The 14,189-nt window shown below is 38.7% G+C and overlaps 2 protein-coding genes across 8 annotated transcripts; one reads left to right on the top strand and one right to left on the bottom strand.

The window, feature by feature from the left end:
* Positions 1–985: 985 nt before the first annotated feature.
* Positions 986–5,844, bottom strand: LOC131545049 (vitamin D 25-hydroxylase). Its single transcript, XM_058783662.1, has 5 exons — positions 5,045–5,844; positions 3,805–3,946; positions 2,446–3,075; positions 2,029–2,355; positions 986–1,943 (listed from the first exon to the last, which is right to left on the bottom strand). Exons 1-5 carry the CDS (start codon positions 5,282–5,284, stop codon positions 1,762–1,764), a joined length of 1,521 nt encoding a protein of 506 aa, XP_058639645.1. The 5' UTR covers positions 5,285–5,844; the 3' UTR covers positions 986–1,761.
* calca (calcitonin/calcitonin-related polypeptide, alpha) lies at positions 2,801–13,949 on the top strand. 7 transcript variants are annotated; one of them, XM_058783669.1, is made up of 7 exons: positions 6,087–6,318; positions 7,360–7,450; positions 9,437–9,539; positions 10,243–10,334; positions 10,762–10,896; positions 12,223–12,408; positions 13,120–13,949. In XM_058783669.1, the coding sequence occupies exons 3-6, from the start codon at positions 9,537–9,539 to the stop codon at positions 12,380–12,382; spliced, it is 390 nt and encodes a 129-aa protein (XP_058639652.1). In that variant the 5' UTR covers positions 6,087–6,318; positions 7,360–7,450; positions 9,437–9,536; the 3' UTR covers positions 12,383–12,408; positions 13,120–13,949. The 7 variants fall into 7 exon arrangements, with proteins under 7 accessions (XP_058639647.1, XP_058639648.1, XP_058639646.1 ...); XM_058783664.1 differs by lacking the exons at positions 6,087–6,318; positions 12,223–12,408; positions 13,120–13,949 and adding exons at positions 2,801–2,869; positions 11,483–12,215; XM_058783665.1 differs by lacking the exons at positions 6,087–6,318; positions 12,223–12,408; positions 13,120–13,949 and adding exons at positions 3,034–3,103; positions 11,483–12,215 and having other exon boundaries at positions 7,363–7,450.
* Positions 13,950–14,189: the final 240 nt, after the last annotated feature.

Consider the following 14,189-nt stretch of genomic DNA (forward strand, 5'->3'; position numbering starts at 1 on the left):
GGCATTTTATTTATAAAAAATGATTGGCTCTTGTCAATCGTCTCAAAAATACTTTTGATAATTTACTTTGACAATTTTACTTTTTTACTGACTGTTTTTATATACATGAAAATTTCTCAGGGTCCCTAAGAGATCAAAATTGTTGGGGGTCCTTGCCATCAAAACGTTTGAAAACCCCTGGTCTTGTTAATAGTTGAATCATAATACTTGTGCAAACTACATTATCCAGGTACATGTGTAACATTTTAATCGCACCACCGCAGTGAACGAAGCAGCACTAAACATCACCTTTCACCTGTTAAGAGATGTCCAAACACAAGCAGAATGTCTTCACCCTTCCGAATTATCTCTATGATGCAACATGTTTTTGACATTATCTAAGTGTGCTTACTGAGCATCATCAAATTGCATGTTGCTGCTTATTTCCTCCGTGCTCAGATGAAAGCCCGAGTGTTCTCCTGGGAGGAACTGCCTGTAAGATGACAGTCAGCGGATGATGAGTCCCCAAGTGTAGGTCGTATGAAAGGCCAGCCTTATCGCTTCAGATGACAGCATCTCTGTGACAGCTTACCCAAAGCAACAATGCCCCTACCCGTCACTCCGCTTCTAATTAAGTTTTCCGGTCCTGAGCAGTTTGTCTAAGTAGTGCCTAGAAGACCCAGACGGGAATGATTTTTTGGCCTGTAAATGTTTTTAACAGTGACAACATAGGGGTTTTGAAGGCACTGCAGAAGATATTACCAATAAGATATTACATAGGTGCACAATCAACAAACACTTTTGAATATCGTTTATTTTTGATATGTGCCAAACCAATTCATACAACTGCACGAGTCACAATCTTGAGGTTTCTATCTATATGCTCCTTTTCCAGCTTTATATGGTGTATAATTGGCTTCGGAAAATTCCAGCACAGTTGAAAGAGAGGTCGCAGACAGAAAGCTTAGGATCAGCAGTAAAACCCAACACACAAAACAAAGGCTTATTTTGTCTTTATTTTATACAATTTTTTTTGTCAGGTTTTTCATTTTTTTATCATAACATGCAAAAAAAACTTGTTAAAAGTGAAGTAAAAATAATATTGAGCTATAAAATGTATACTGTAGTCCAGCTTTTCACGAAAGCACCTTTTTTTTTTCACAGAAATATTGCAGTTCAAGTTTCTCGATAATCTCTTTCCATTGAGATAAACTAGGGACAGGGCTGTTATTGCAGAATTGATATATGGCATTAAACCAACGTGAGTCATGAAGCATTTCCAAAACTTTCTGGGAAAGGCAGCTGTTCTCCTCTCACTTGCCTGACTCCAGAAATGAGGGAATTCAAGGAATGCTGGAAAAGACAGACCTCCAAACCATTATAGAGGTAAACCCTGTCAATCATTGACACAACAGCTCTTCTCATATTGACAAGCACAACGTTCGCTTTGCTACACAGTACACTTATTGGTTCAAGTTATGAAAGATACATGCTACATTTATCTTGATACCCTCATGTACATTCTCATTTGGTAACACACATGTGCTCATTCTTTGCTCTCCAGAGCATGTGTTCTGTAACAGTTCTCTTATCACTCTCAGGCTGGGTTCTGTGAAACTATAGAGGACAGGTTCTGAGAATCTTAACAAATCAATATCAGAGGTCAGTATTCCCCGCTGAAAACCTGGTGGAATTTAAGACGGGGAGCTGCTCTGCCGTTTGCGTTTCTTAGTAAGATCCTCTGAGGTGAGTGCATGTGTTCCAGAGCTCACAGGGCAAGGTTTACTGCTGTCTCCTGATGGCACATATGGAGTACGGCCGAGGCTGAAGGGTCATGCCTAGTTTCGGAGAGAGGCTTGGAATAAAGCCTTCGGGGAACTGAAGATGGAACCTCTGGAACAACGTGGTGAAGAACAAGAACATCTCCAGCCTGGCCAACTGCTCTCCCAGACAGTGCCGCTTACCTAAAGACAAACACACAGAAATCAGATATATTAGAACAATGAAAAGCTTTTAGATTGACCGATTTCACAAATATCTGCCGTTTACCAATGGAGAAAGGAAGAAATGCTTCATGCCGGACAAATTTGCCATTACAGTCAAGGAACCGCTCTGGGCAGAAGATGGATGGGTCGCTCCAGTACTTCTCATCAAAATGCACCGAGTACAAGTTCGTGATGACCATGGTGCCCCTGGGGATAGTGTAGCCACGCACCACCGCATCTTGAGACGTAGCGCGGAAGATGCCCAGTGGGACGACATTGCAAAAGCGCAGGACTTCATGCAGCACTGCCTCCACATACGGCATCCTCTGCTTGTCTTCAAGAGCAGGTGGTCTGCCATTCAGGACGCAATCGATCTCCATTTGGACCTTTTCTGCTCGGAAAAAAACATAACATGATTAGTGCAACGACATTAAAATGATGTAAACGAGGAAAAAATACCCATTGCTCTGTGGGCACCAACCTTGTATCCTGGGATACAGAGCCATGTAGAGCATAGCCCAGCGCAGACAATTTGTGGTAGTCTCTGTGCCCGCAATGATGAGTTCTCCAACAGAGAAAATGAGATTATCTTGAGAGAAAGATGTAGCTTTATCGGTGGTGCTCTGCTCCATTTCGTCCAAGTAGGCATCAATGTAATGTTGTGGCGACTGGGGTACCCTATCCTGTGAGAAGCGCTTGATTATTTGCAGAAGGAAGTCGTACACCTCGTTGGCGTTGCGGAAGAGCTTTTGGTGCTTCCCGAAGGGCACGTACTCCATCCAGGGGAAGGCGTTGTACAGGAAAGCCCAGCCACTGGCTGCCAGCTCCACATTCTCGCTGAAGATCTCAATCATGTGCTGAAAATCGCTGTCATCGTAGGTGAAACGTTGCCCGAAGATAATGAGGTTGGTGATGTTGGAGACAGCATTGGTCACAAGATGCTTAGTGTTAAAGGGCTTCCCCTGATGCTGGTCAATGGCATCGAGAAAAAACAGGCACTCCTCAGAAATCCTCTCAAACATCCGCTGACCGCCGCCAAAGTAGCGGAAGCAGTTCACAGCCAGTTTGTTGTGTTCAATCCAGCCTCGACCGTATTTGCAGTTCAGAAGGCCTAGACAGACAGAGAACAAACGAGAGAGGTCGGTTTAAATATGGAAACAAAGAAAGTTCATCTAATGATAAACTTTTCTGTATGTTTAACCAGAGATTATTAGTCAAACAGTACTAGTACCATGGGTTAAACACAGATTACAAGAACTGCGATACTGATAACCTTATGTGTGACTGTCCGCTCTTCTCTAGCTATTGCCCCAACTCTGACATACATTACCATGCCAGAGCCTTTTCTCTCAATCACCCAGATAGTTAAAGGAATAGTTCACAAAAATGAAAAAGACAAAAAAAAACCCATTTCATTCACCTACCCTTCATGTTGTTCTAAAACTGTGTACTATTACATATTCTGCATAAAACTAAAGGAGATTTTTTTTCTTTCCCAGACAGAATTTTATAGTGACCATGATTGTCAAGCTCCAAAAATAAAAACCTATAAAACTAGTCCATATGCTATGCTTTGTGTTGCACAGATCAACATTCAAGTTATTCACTGGAATAAACTTTACTATAGTTTTATGGTGTTTTTTGAAAATAAATAAATAAATAAATAAATCTTGTGTGAAACAATAACTTCATGTAGGTTTAGAAGGACATGAGAGGGAATAATAATAAAAATAAAAAACTTCCATTTTAGGGTGAACTGTTCCTTTAATCTAGATCATTCTACAGCGATCTATTCTGGGAAATCATTCTAAAATAAATTATTCTATAAGGAACCACTTACCTCCCATTTTTGTCATCTTCTGAAATAAAGGGAGGGATGGACGGTCTGCAAAAACCTCACTTTGGTGATACAGGCACTCTTTAATGGCATCATATCCATTTAGAATAACAGTCGAGATTCCTCCCAGGTCTAGACTGAAAATCTGGATAATAAAATGGCAATATTCATTAATCCACTTCCCTGCCAAACATATTTCTACTAATGAAGGGGTATAATTAGAAGGCTACATTCACTCTCATGGATACAGTGAGGAAATGAATTAGACATGCTGACTCAGCATGTCTTGGCCATTCTGCAAAACTGAGTGCTGCGGCGCTCTGCCAAAAACGCAACAGCAAATGCAAGACTCTTTTGTTCTTTTCCAGCACCCCAACTACACTTCTCACGACACGACGCGACGCGTCAAGAAGAGATCAGCTGTGAGCTCGATGAGAGACTTCAGCAGTAAAATGAGTGAATAACTGGCTAACTTTAGTTTTAGTGGACGGACTCCCACTTAATAAAAATAATAATAATAATTAAATCAAGTTTATTTAACTACTATGTACTGACATTTAAATTATTCATTTATTACAATGCTTATATTGCGTGTTTTATATTGAAAATACAAGAACATGATAAGTAGCCTATATTATTATTATTATTAATCAATGTTCTTATGGTAAGAAGTTATCAACTGATAGTAGGCTATACACTACCAGTAAAACGTTTTTTAACAGGAAGATTTTTTATAGTTTTTTAAAGAATTCTCTTCTGCTCACCAAGCCTGCATTTATTTGATCCAAAATACAGCAAAAGCAGTAGCCTAATATTGTGAATATTTTTACAATTTAAAATAGCTGCTTTCTATTTTAAAATGTAATTTATTCATGTGAGCGAACATTAAAAATCTTACTGTTCAAAAACTTTTGACTGGTAGTGTAGCCTATATAATGACTAGTGTATAGCCAATTTGCAGCTCGTCAGAAATGAAAAACTCTGTTTAGGGCGCAACGGACGATTCCATTGTGGACAACTTCATTCATTACAAGACAGGGTGTAAAATGCAATACGCTATTATACATAATTATCATGTGGTGGCTTAAACTCGCTTTTTAAACAGCAAAACCAAACAAGTGACAACAAAAAATGTCAGCAAAAACGTAAAGTTAAAAGCAGACGAGTCTACTGTAGGCTATTAAGTGATTATGTGCAAGTAAGTAAGAGAAAGTGAGGACTGAGAGTGAAGTGTCATCCGTACCTGTCCGTGGATATCACTCTGCCTCTTCATGTAGACGTGAGGCTCTGTGGCTAGGGACAGAATATTCCCTATCATGGGTAAAGGTGTCGGTCCAGGGGGAAACCCTCGGGGTCTCCGCTGCTTTAGGAGCTGGCGAACTACCAGCAAAATGAAGAGTGTAACGAACAAACTGCCCAGACATATGAGCGTTTGCTCCCAAGAAACAGAGAACAGAGATGTCAACCGTTTAATCGATACCATTTTAGATGCAAACACTTTAGGATAATCTGTGCTTTCTGAAAAGTTTCTTGCGCTCCGTTCTCTGTCAGTCAGTGTATTGGGAGATCATCTTGCACATGTTGCTCTATATCCCCCGCCTCTTAAAGGCTAAGATTGGCTGGCGGAAAGAGCGTTTTGGATTAACTTGCATTGTGTTTGATTAAACGGTGGCCAGAACTATGATCGCGAGAATTCAGACCGATTTCTTTTCATTAGGGCAGGCGGTCACAGCTACGTTTCCAAGCAGGCTCTTCTTTGTAACTTACAACATGTATGTGGCCACGCCCACCCATACAAATCAAAAAAGGACTTTGAAGTGGAAACCTTTTCTTTGAATTAATGGATGATTAATCGAATCTTTGGAATTTGTTCACAAAAATGACTCGTTCACTAATTCATTCGGTGCCCCTCTCTGCGCGAGCATCGTTGCTCCACTAGGTGGGGACCAGCGAGAGTGTATATGTAATGAGTGAATCATATAAACAAGTCTTTTCTGTGTTAAACTTGAGGTGGTTGCAGATCTACTTAAAAACTCCCCACGAAATTTTCCTACATTTTGTCAAATGACCTAATAAATTCAAGTTACACAATGTCTTTAAGTATGCCATTTTTGAAACCTTTCTTGAATGACCGAAAGTAGAGCCGGTTCTATGAACTTTTTATATTAATTTAATTGGCCGTCTCGTTCAGTCGGTAAGCAGATCTTCACGAACAAAATGCCGCTCCGAGTCTCGTTCAGACTTGAAAAGATGTAGTTCATTAAAGGGGGCGTGTCTGTTCAGTATTTGCTCGTGCTACAGTCAGTCTTTTGATTGCTAATACTTTGTCAAGGCAAACTAAACTGTAAATTGCTCAATTTGAAGACAGGAATCAGTCACATGCTTTAAAAGGAAGAGATTTTATGTGAACGAAAAATAGGAGTCAGTGTGTGGAAGCGGATATGAATGAATTTAAAAACACTAATTCGTTCACGAACGAAACACTTTGAGACAACTGAGTCGCTTACCATGCATAATGTGAGTTGGCATAAGTTCCGAAGAATTCGACATTTTACTGAGAGTTAAAGATTTACGATAATGGTAAATTTTAAATAAATTTTAAAAAGCACCGTCCGGGCCAGAACATTTCTTTCCAGAGAAGTCCAGGCACTTCCTTTTTCATGACAAGTGAGAGAAACACAGTGGGTTTTGCAAAATAAGTACAATCAGTTTTGGGGTCAGACGCGTTTGCACTGTAAGGTTTATGGTACAAACTTTGACCTTATGATTTGAAACTCCCTTCTCCAGTCATGTCAGCATTTTATTTTATTTTTTTCTGCTATTTGAACCAAGCAGTGACCTGCAAGTTCTCAGCACATTTATCAAGTCATCACTCACTGGTATCTAAAATAGCACCCAGTTTAATTTATAAGCACATATTATATAGCCTATACACTGTGATCATTTATATTATCTGTATGGTGATGTGGGTGTATTTAATTATTTAAACAAAAGCATTATGCTTCTGCACCATGTATAATGCATGCAAGCATTCTAAACATAAACAGGGTTTGGTGATATTATCAAGTGCTATAGGCACTGCAGAATCATTCATATTTAAAACTCAGTAGTTTGTCATAAATATTGCAATGTATTACTCATATTTAATTAGGAAATTGTATTCATATTAATCCAACCGACAGTTGAATTTAAGACAGCACAAAGCATTTGCACTTCCACAGCGCACAAAATCACTAAATAAAAGATCTTATGTATGTTATCAATTAACAGCACCTCAATAAAAAAGTGAATAGTGACTTCAGACCAGCATAAACCTTTTATCTTAATTGCAACCAATAAAAATTGCATGAGCTGATATTCATAAACTGTGTATTGTGGGAAATGCTGTCTTGAGAACATAATAGATTTGAAGAGGAAATACAAAGCAAATGCCTTTGCATAACAGAAATCAAACCAACCTCTGATGTTTTCATACTTTTAAAGGATGTGTGAATGATGTTTCAGAGTATAGTAATTTGACCATAAATCATCCTGTTTTTTTGTTGTTGTTTTTTTCAGTAGAAATGTGATTTTCAACACTGATGATGCTCCATTCCATGGTATCTTGGGCCTTATTATCTATGAAGTTTTCTACTGAGCCATTCCATAGGTATGGATAGATAAATCCGGCAAGTCTCAGAGGATTCTGTTCAAAGACTGCAGTGTTTGTGATATATAATGAGGACATCTAGAACATTCGATACATCCTCCCAAAAGAAACACATCTTATTATGGATTTGCTATAGCACAGGGAAAACTCAGTCAACATAGATTAATCAATAAAGGAAAGTGAGACCTCAGAGGAGCACCGGCACATTACGAAAATAAATCCTTTGCTGTGATTTTAGCAAAAGATGAAGCCGCAAATGTAATTAGTAATGGAGGATGCCGTGATTCAGAAATAGCTTTTTCCTGCATAGTGCATTTTGCTGTAGTGTTGCACATGCGGTAAGCAGTTTTGAATGGGACCCATCAGAGGTGTCTCAGTCATTCTTTTTGTTAGTCCTTGGTGACTTGGTGGCGTGCCAATCCCAGTCAGATAATGCCATTGGTTGTTAATGTAGTCTAAATAAAAGGATGGTGTGATCAGTAAAGCACACAGACGAGATTATGATGAACTCTAACTCACTCAAGAAGGTTGATTGATGAGCAACACTCAGTGATTAAATCTCATTTCCTTAATGTCTTAGGATGAACTGTGCTGGCTCCTCGCTGACCATTTAGTGCTACTCTTTGTCTCAGACAGGGTTATGGATTGTGTTTAGTTTTCCTCTCAGAGTCATTACAAATCACACTTAATCCCTGTTCGGTTCCATCTGCAGGTGTTTAAACAGCTGTGCAGCCCAGAAAAGCTTTATCAGATGTCTTCTGCACCAGGAAAACAGCTGCGGTTAGCGATGCCGTTCCTTAGATGAACTCACAAAGCATGTCATAGGCGAATGCCGCTCATGAACAAACGTAATCCAAAAGGACATCATCTGCCTCGAAACGAAATGATTATCTGTCTTCTGAAATAACTTACGGAAGGCCGGGTGGAGTGAGTGATGTTAAAGCATGACCAAATTTGAAAGGTTACAGTATCGACTTCAAAGTTTCACGAAAGAAAGGAAAACTTGCCGGCTTACTTTGTTTGCTTACTCACTGATCTATGGACATGGTAAGTCTCAGCAAAGTGTTTCTCTAGCGGAAATGACCCTTCATTAGTCAGAAGGAGTTCATCACGCGTGCAAGTGTAGTTTGCGTCCGTGGCGGGGTCCCTGGTCCTGTCACGTCGCCCAGATTTACTGATTCCGTCATTGGCGAGGCTTTGGGTTCGATAGCACTAAAAGGCTCATCCAGACTAATGGGGTTCCTATGTGACGCAAACACTGTCTCTTAGTGGAAATGGTTTATTAGGCCTTAGCCAATAAAGAAGAGGAGTCAGATGATGCCTCAAGACAAAGAGTTCTGTAATTGGGACTGAGATAGAAGGCTTGTTATGGTCGTAACCTCTTTGATTCTGACAAAGGGTCATATCATCACGGAAATCCAAATAAGGACAAGAGCAATGTTGCAATTGATCACACACATTATTACAGGATACACAGTAAAAGGGTATTTGAGTTTGTTTTCCGCTATCAGCATTTGTCTTGCACTTAATTTGAAATGGATTTACCAAAATGTCACACATAAGCCTTGTGCCTTTTTCTCTCTGTCTTTTAAGTATGTAGTCACAACAATTTTGTGTATGTGCTTTACTCAAAGATGTCTAAAGTTATCATAATTGTAAAAGAAATTCAATTAAAGCACAAAGCAGAAAAATAATTATCATGCAAACTCTGTGCCATATCACATACAGTATGCAGAGACAAAATTATAGATGTAGATAGATAGACAGATAGACAGATCACAATCAATAGTTTTGTACCAGCTTGTCACTAAGAATTATCACAACATAAAAACACATCATAGACTTCCTTTAAATAGTTTACTTACGTTTTTTTTTTCCAAACGATATTGAATTTTGCTGATCACTGGTAAATTTTTGTGAATGGAGCAGTTTGTGATTGAAGAATGACGTCATTGGTGTGACACACTCTTTATCATTTTTTTCCAGACGCCCAAGGACGATCTGATTGGTTGGATGAGGGAGCAGTGAGCTCTGGTTGGCTGTCGGAGAATCATTTAACACCCACACTGTCAATAGTGAGACCCACATGGTGGGTATATAGGCAGGTGTATTGTAGCTTAATGCAACAGACTCAAAATTTCATCAAGTTGAAATATCCCCTCTATTTTGGGACAACTCTTTTCTATATCTATTGCACGAAGCCGAACATCTCAAGGTAAGTAACAACTATTTATGTCTTGACATACTAGATGTGCTATGCTTTTTATAATTCTCAATATACTGTACTATAGACGTGTGTAAATAAACTAAATAAAATGTTAGGGAGCGCTTAATGGTATATACATTACTCTTCGACACAGAAAGGTATGCTCGATGGATTTTTTCAAGGAGAATTGGACGGCTCCTTAGACCTGGCTGTGGGTGCAGAGACAGCAGCTCATTACACTAATGCACAGGGTCCTGCTGGAAGGGAAATCATGAGACTAATATCTTTAATGCTGCAGTTATAGCTAGCGCCTGACAGTAGGAGACGTCTGCACCAACCACAAAAGCTCTGGTTCTTCCGCAGCAAACGGGAGAAGACTTTCCAAATATCATTTTAGTTTTTAAGCTCGGTCAAATGGTGTGCCAATGACATTGAAAAGCAGGAGAGAGTTTGAGGGGAATAAAAACTGATAGATGAGTAGATAGGAAAAATGCCTTTTCGACTTTTTCAGAAGTAATGGCTTGACCAACTTTTAATTTTTTCTGTCTGTTCTTAAACTATCTAATGATGAAATGTTTTACCACAGGGGACCATGGTTATGTTGAAGATCTCCGCTTTCCTTGTTGCCTACGCTCTGATTATTTGCCAGATGTACAGCTCTAATGCAGCTCCTGCCAGGTGAGGTTTCATTAGAATCATATTGTCATGCTGATCAATTCTCAAAGCAGTGTTTTTTCCCGTGATAATTCCTTAAATTAGCTGCAAATATCTGTAAGTGAAATTGGTGCTTTGGTAAAGTCGTTCAGACAGAGGCAAGAGAGCATATGTTTTCATTAGAGGTTGCGGCATCATGGACTATCAGTCTTCTGATTACATCAGATGAATCCCAGCCAAACCCACTCTGCTTACGACAGTATTGATCGAGTGATAAATCTTAACTTGGCAACTGGACAACCTTTAAGTGCCATACTCTTAGCAGATTGTTTTGATTATATTTAGGATTTGATGTAGCAAGCAAAAAGTGCTTTTATCATGCAAAAAAAAAGAATACCTCACACAAACAGTTTGCATAGTCCCCTCAGACATGTTAATCGTTGCATTGCAGGCCTGCACTGGAATCATCACCAGATCGAACTATGCTTACCGACTATGAAGCGAGAAGGTTGCTGCATGCAATCGTCAAAGAATTCATGCAGATGACTGCGGAGGACATGGAGCAACAGGCAGCTGAGGAAAACAGGTACAAATCCCATCGTATCTGCTTCCTGACTCATGGCAAAACACAATCTGTTGAATAATTTAGCGAGTGTGCACTGATTTGTTTCTCTCGTATTTAAGAAAGTAAGGCTGAAATTCTTCCAACATGAGAGCAATGCCTCCTTAATGTCAGGTGTACTTGTACTTGTTGTATATGACAGGTATGTGATACATTTTGTACAGATATGGGGGTTCATTTTTCGATTAAAGCTGCAGAGTCCTCTGCCAGTTTATTCTCTGCATGAAACTTTATTTACTCATTGGATTTATGAGAGATTGACTGTTTGTAAATGCCTGTTTGCTCTTAATGCATGAAATGAGTATATCAAACGGCATGGACGGAAGCATGATCTGAAAACATGAGAGGAAATGCCTGCATGATATGCTCAAGTAAAGACATGAAAAGTGCAGCAGAAATGAATTACTGAAGCATGATTTGAGTCCATAATGACAGCCTTGCGAGGGAGCATGTCAACATGCATCCTGTCATCATGTCTATCCTGTATGTGAATGCTCTTGCATGTCTACGTGTCTATGAGTTTCTCTGCATGTGGTTTGTTTCCTCACAGCTTGGGTAGACCCGTGTCCAAGCGCTGCTCCAGCCTCAGCACTTGCGTGCTGGGGAAACTGTCCCAGGAGCTGCACAAACTGCAGACATATCCACGCACCAATGTAGGAGCGGGTACGCCGGGCAAGAAGCGCAGCCTGGAAGAGAGTGATGTGTTGGCTGGATACGGAGAGGCACTGAATCGTGTCTAATCGGCAGCGGCTGTAAACCCGTGCTTGGCCCTGATATGCGAGTGCATGTGGAAGTTTGCTTGCCTGATTGACTTGAAAGAACATTTTTTTTCTACTTCCTTTGGCAGAATAGCAAATCTCAGACAGACTCTGTTCCACTAATTTCATATAGTCACTGGATCTATTTGGGTTATATAACTGATTCATGAAATCGGGGAGCTCTCATTGGTAGATAGGGCGTAACGATGAGCTTTTTTTAAACCCACAGCAAAATTCCTGTCTTGTGTGATTTGACTTTGTTCTTGATCTAATAAAGATATTTTTAGAAGGAGATCTTTTTTGCTTGTTGTTTGTTTAAAACTCAGAAATGAACAACTGTTTTTAATTTGATAAATTGTAAGTAATCAGGCTTAAGTACTCATTTTAGGTAAGATATATTACTGTTGCCATTTTTCTTTTTTGTCAAATATATTTAATACATGAATACTACACATTTCAAATTCTTCATTTTAATGTGTTTATTCATTTCTTCCAAATGAATATTTAAATTGCCAGTATTTTCCTCCTCCAGTGTTACAACACAGAAGAGAGCTTGTAACACGGCCACATGTGTGACCCATCGCCTGGCAGACTTCCTGAGCCGCTCGGGGGGGATTGGAAGCAGCAAATTTGTCCCCACCAATGTGGGCTCTCAGGCGTTCGGCAGACGAAGGAGGCTCAGTCAGGAGTAGTCAACTGAATGGGTCTTCGTGAAATGGTATGTGAACAGTGTTCTGAAAACTCTCGTAATTAATTTTATTATTATTTACATCATGACAATGGTCGGAATTATTGTGCTTTAAGTTACAGTGATATCACAGTATATGATTATATTTATGTTCTTGTGACAAAATTCTATAATTATGTGACAATTGAGACAGTAAGGTGTCCATTTGGCTAAAAAAGCGAAAGATAAAACTTATGATTTATTACTAAATATTTGATGTTGCACTGTCTACTATTTAAAATAGCTACAATTTTATTTGATTTCTCATACCATTATGCTGATATTATAATTCTATAGTATAGTAAAAGAAATAATAAGAAATTAATAAGAAATATTTATGATTTTGCACTTGAATCCATTTAAAATATAATAATATTTAATATATTATTATTATTATTTATAAATTATAATATGAAATTATTATTATTTAGAAAAAATAATATTAGTTTAGAAAAAAAGCAGAAAGAAGCATTATCAGAAGTGGACATTATTATATTATTATATGTAAAATATAAAAATGTATATGTATTTGCACATTTCTTGTTTTTGCACATTCTCAGTTTAACTTCTCTCATAATGTTATGCTGATATTATATTTATGGTATCAATTTTGATGAATGCAAAAAAGAAGCATTTTCATAACTGGACTCTTGATATGTTGCTGATGTTCTGATAACCTCCTATAATAACATCTTTCGACAGGTCACCAGTCTACACGTCCACAGTTCTTCTTTGATTGCTGTCAATAAAAGAGAAAGCATCATCATGTCCACATTATGACCCCTGGGAATGGAAACTCCTCACTTTCATCTGAATGGACTCCAGTTGATAGCACTGATCGTTTCCATCCAGCCAGACATTAGTCATATCTGCTCATTTTTAGGCTCTTCCATGAAGCAACATAAGTTAAAAAAAAGAAAAAGAAAAGAGAAAACGATGATCAGCAACCCTCATTTTTCTACTCATTTGGATCCGAGGAAGAGCACTGCTTCATTCTTTCCTCTCAGCAGAGAGCACATTCAGTATGTACAGTCTGGTTTGGCCCATGTTCCTTTAATGTGTCTCAGCACATTACGGTATTTTGGGGATCATATTAAAGCAGTGCCTCATAAAAAGGCTTCCCTGAATATGGATGTGTCTTGTGCCTTGATGTAACACTTTACATGCCGCTGTTGTACAGTATGTTTGAATTAAAGGAGGGAGGTTCTACCACTGAATTACAAATTGTAACAATTGTGAATTTGAGCAAGATTAAAATGTATTTTAGATACATAAGGTTTGGGGTACTTGATTTATTGACTGACTGGTTGTTTAGTAATTGGTCTGCAATGCATAGTCGTACACATGCCCCCTCATGTCATGTTCAATTTTGCATTTCTGACACAATAATCAGAAATAAATGATGAGAACAAGGTTCAACATTATTCTACAGTTGTTCTGAATGCCCATTTAACAGGTGTCAAATTAAGAAGTCTAGTTTGTAAACCAAATGAATGAGTGTTCATGCATGAAAACATAATATCTGACTGAAAACAAACAGGAAAAAAAAAACCTGTTAAAAAAATATAAATCTTATTTCGACATCTGAATAGTTGTAGCACTGTTCTGGAAAAAATGGTCTTCGCATCATTGCATTGTGTTTTGCAGCCCCAAAGACACGCTTTATTTGTTCTTATTGGCTCCTCTGTGCATATTACAGTGACAGCAGTCATTCTGCATAAACCCTTTTGGGAGCCATTTGTCATGATTGTGTTTTTCAGTGTCTAATTTTC

The sequence above is a fragment of the Onychostoma macrolepis genome, chromosome 07 (genome assembly GCF_012432095.1).
Source record: "Onychostoma macrolepis isolate SWU-2019 chromosome 07, ASM1243209v1, whole genome shotgun sequence".
Taxonomy (NCBI): domain Eukaryota; kingdom Metazoa; phylum Chordata; class Actinopteri; order Cypriniformes; family Cyprinidae; genus Onychostoma; species Onychostoma macrolepis.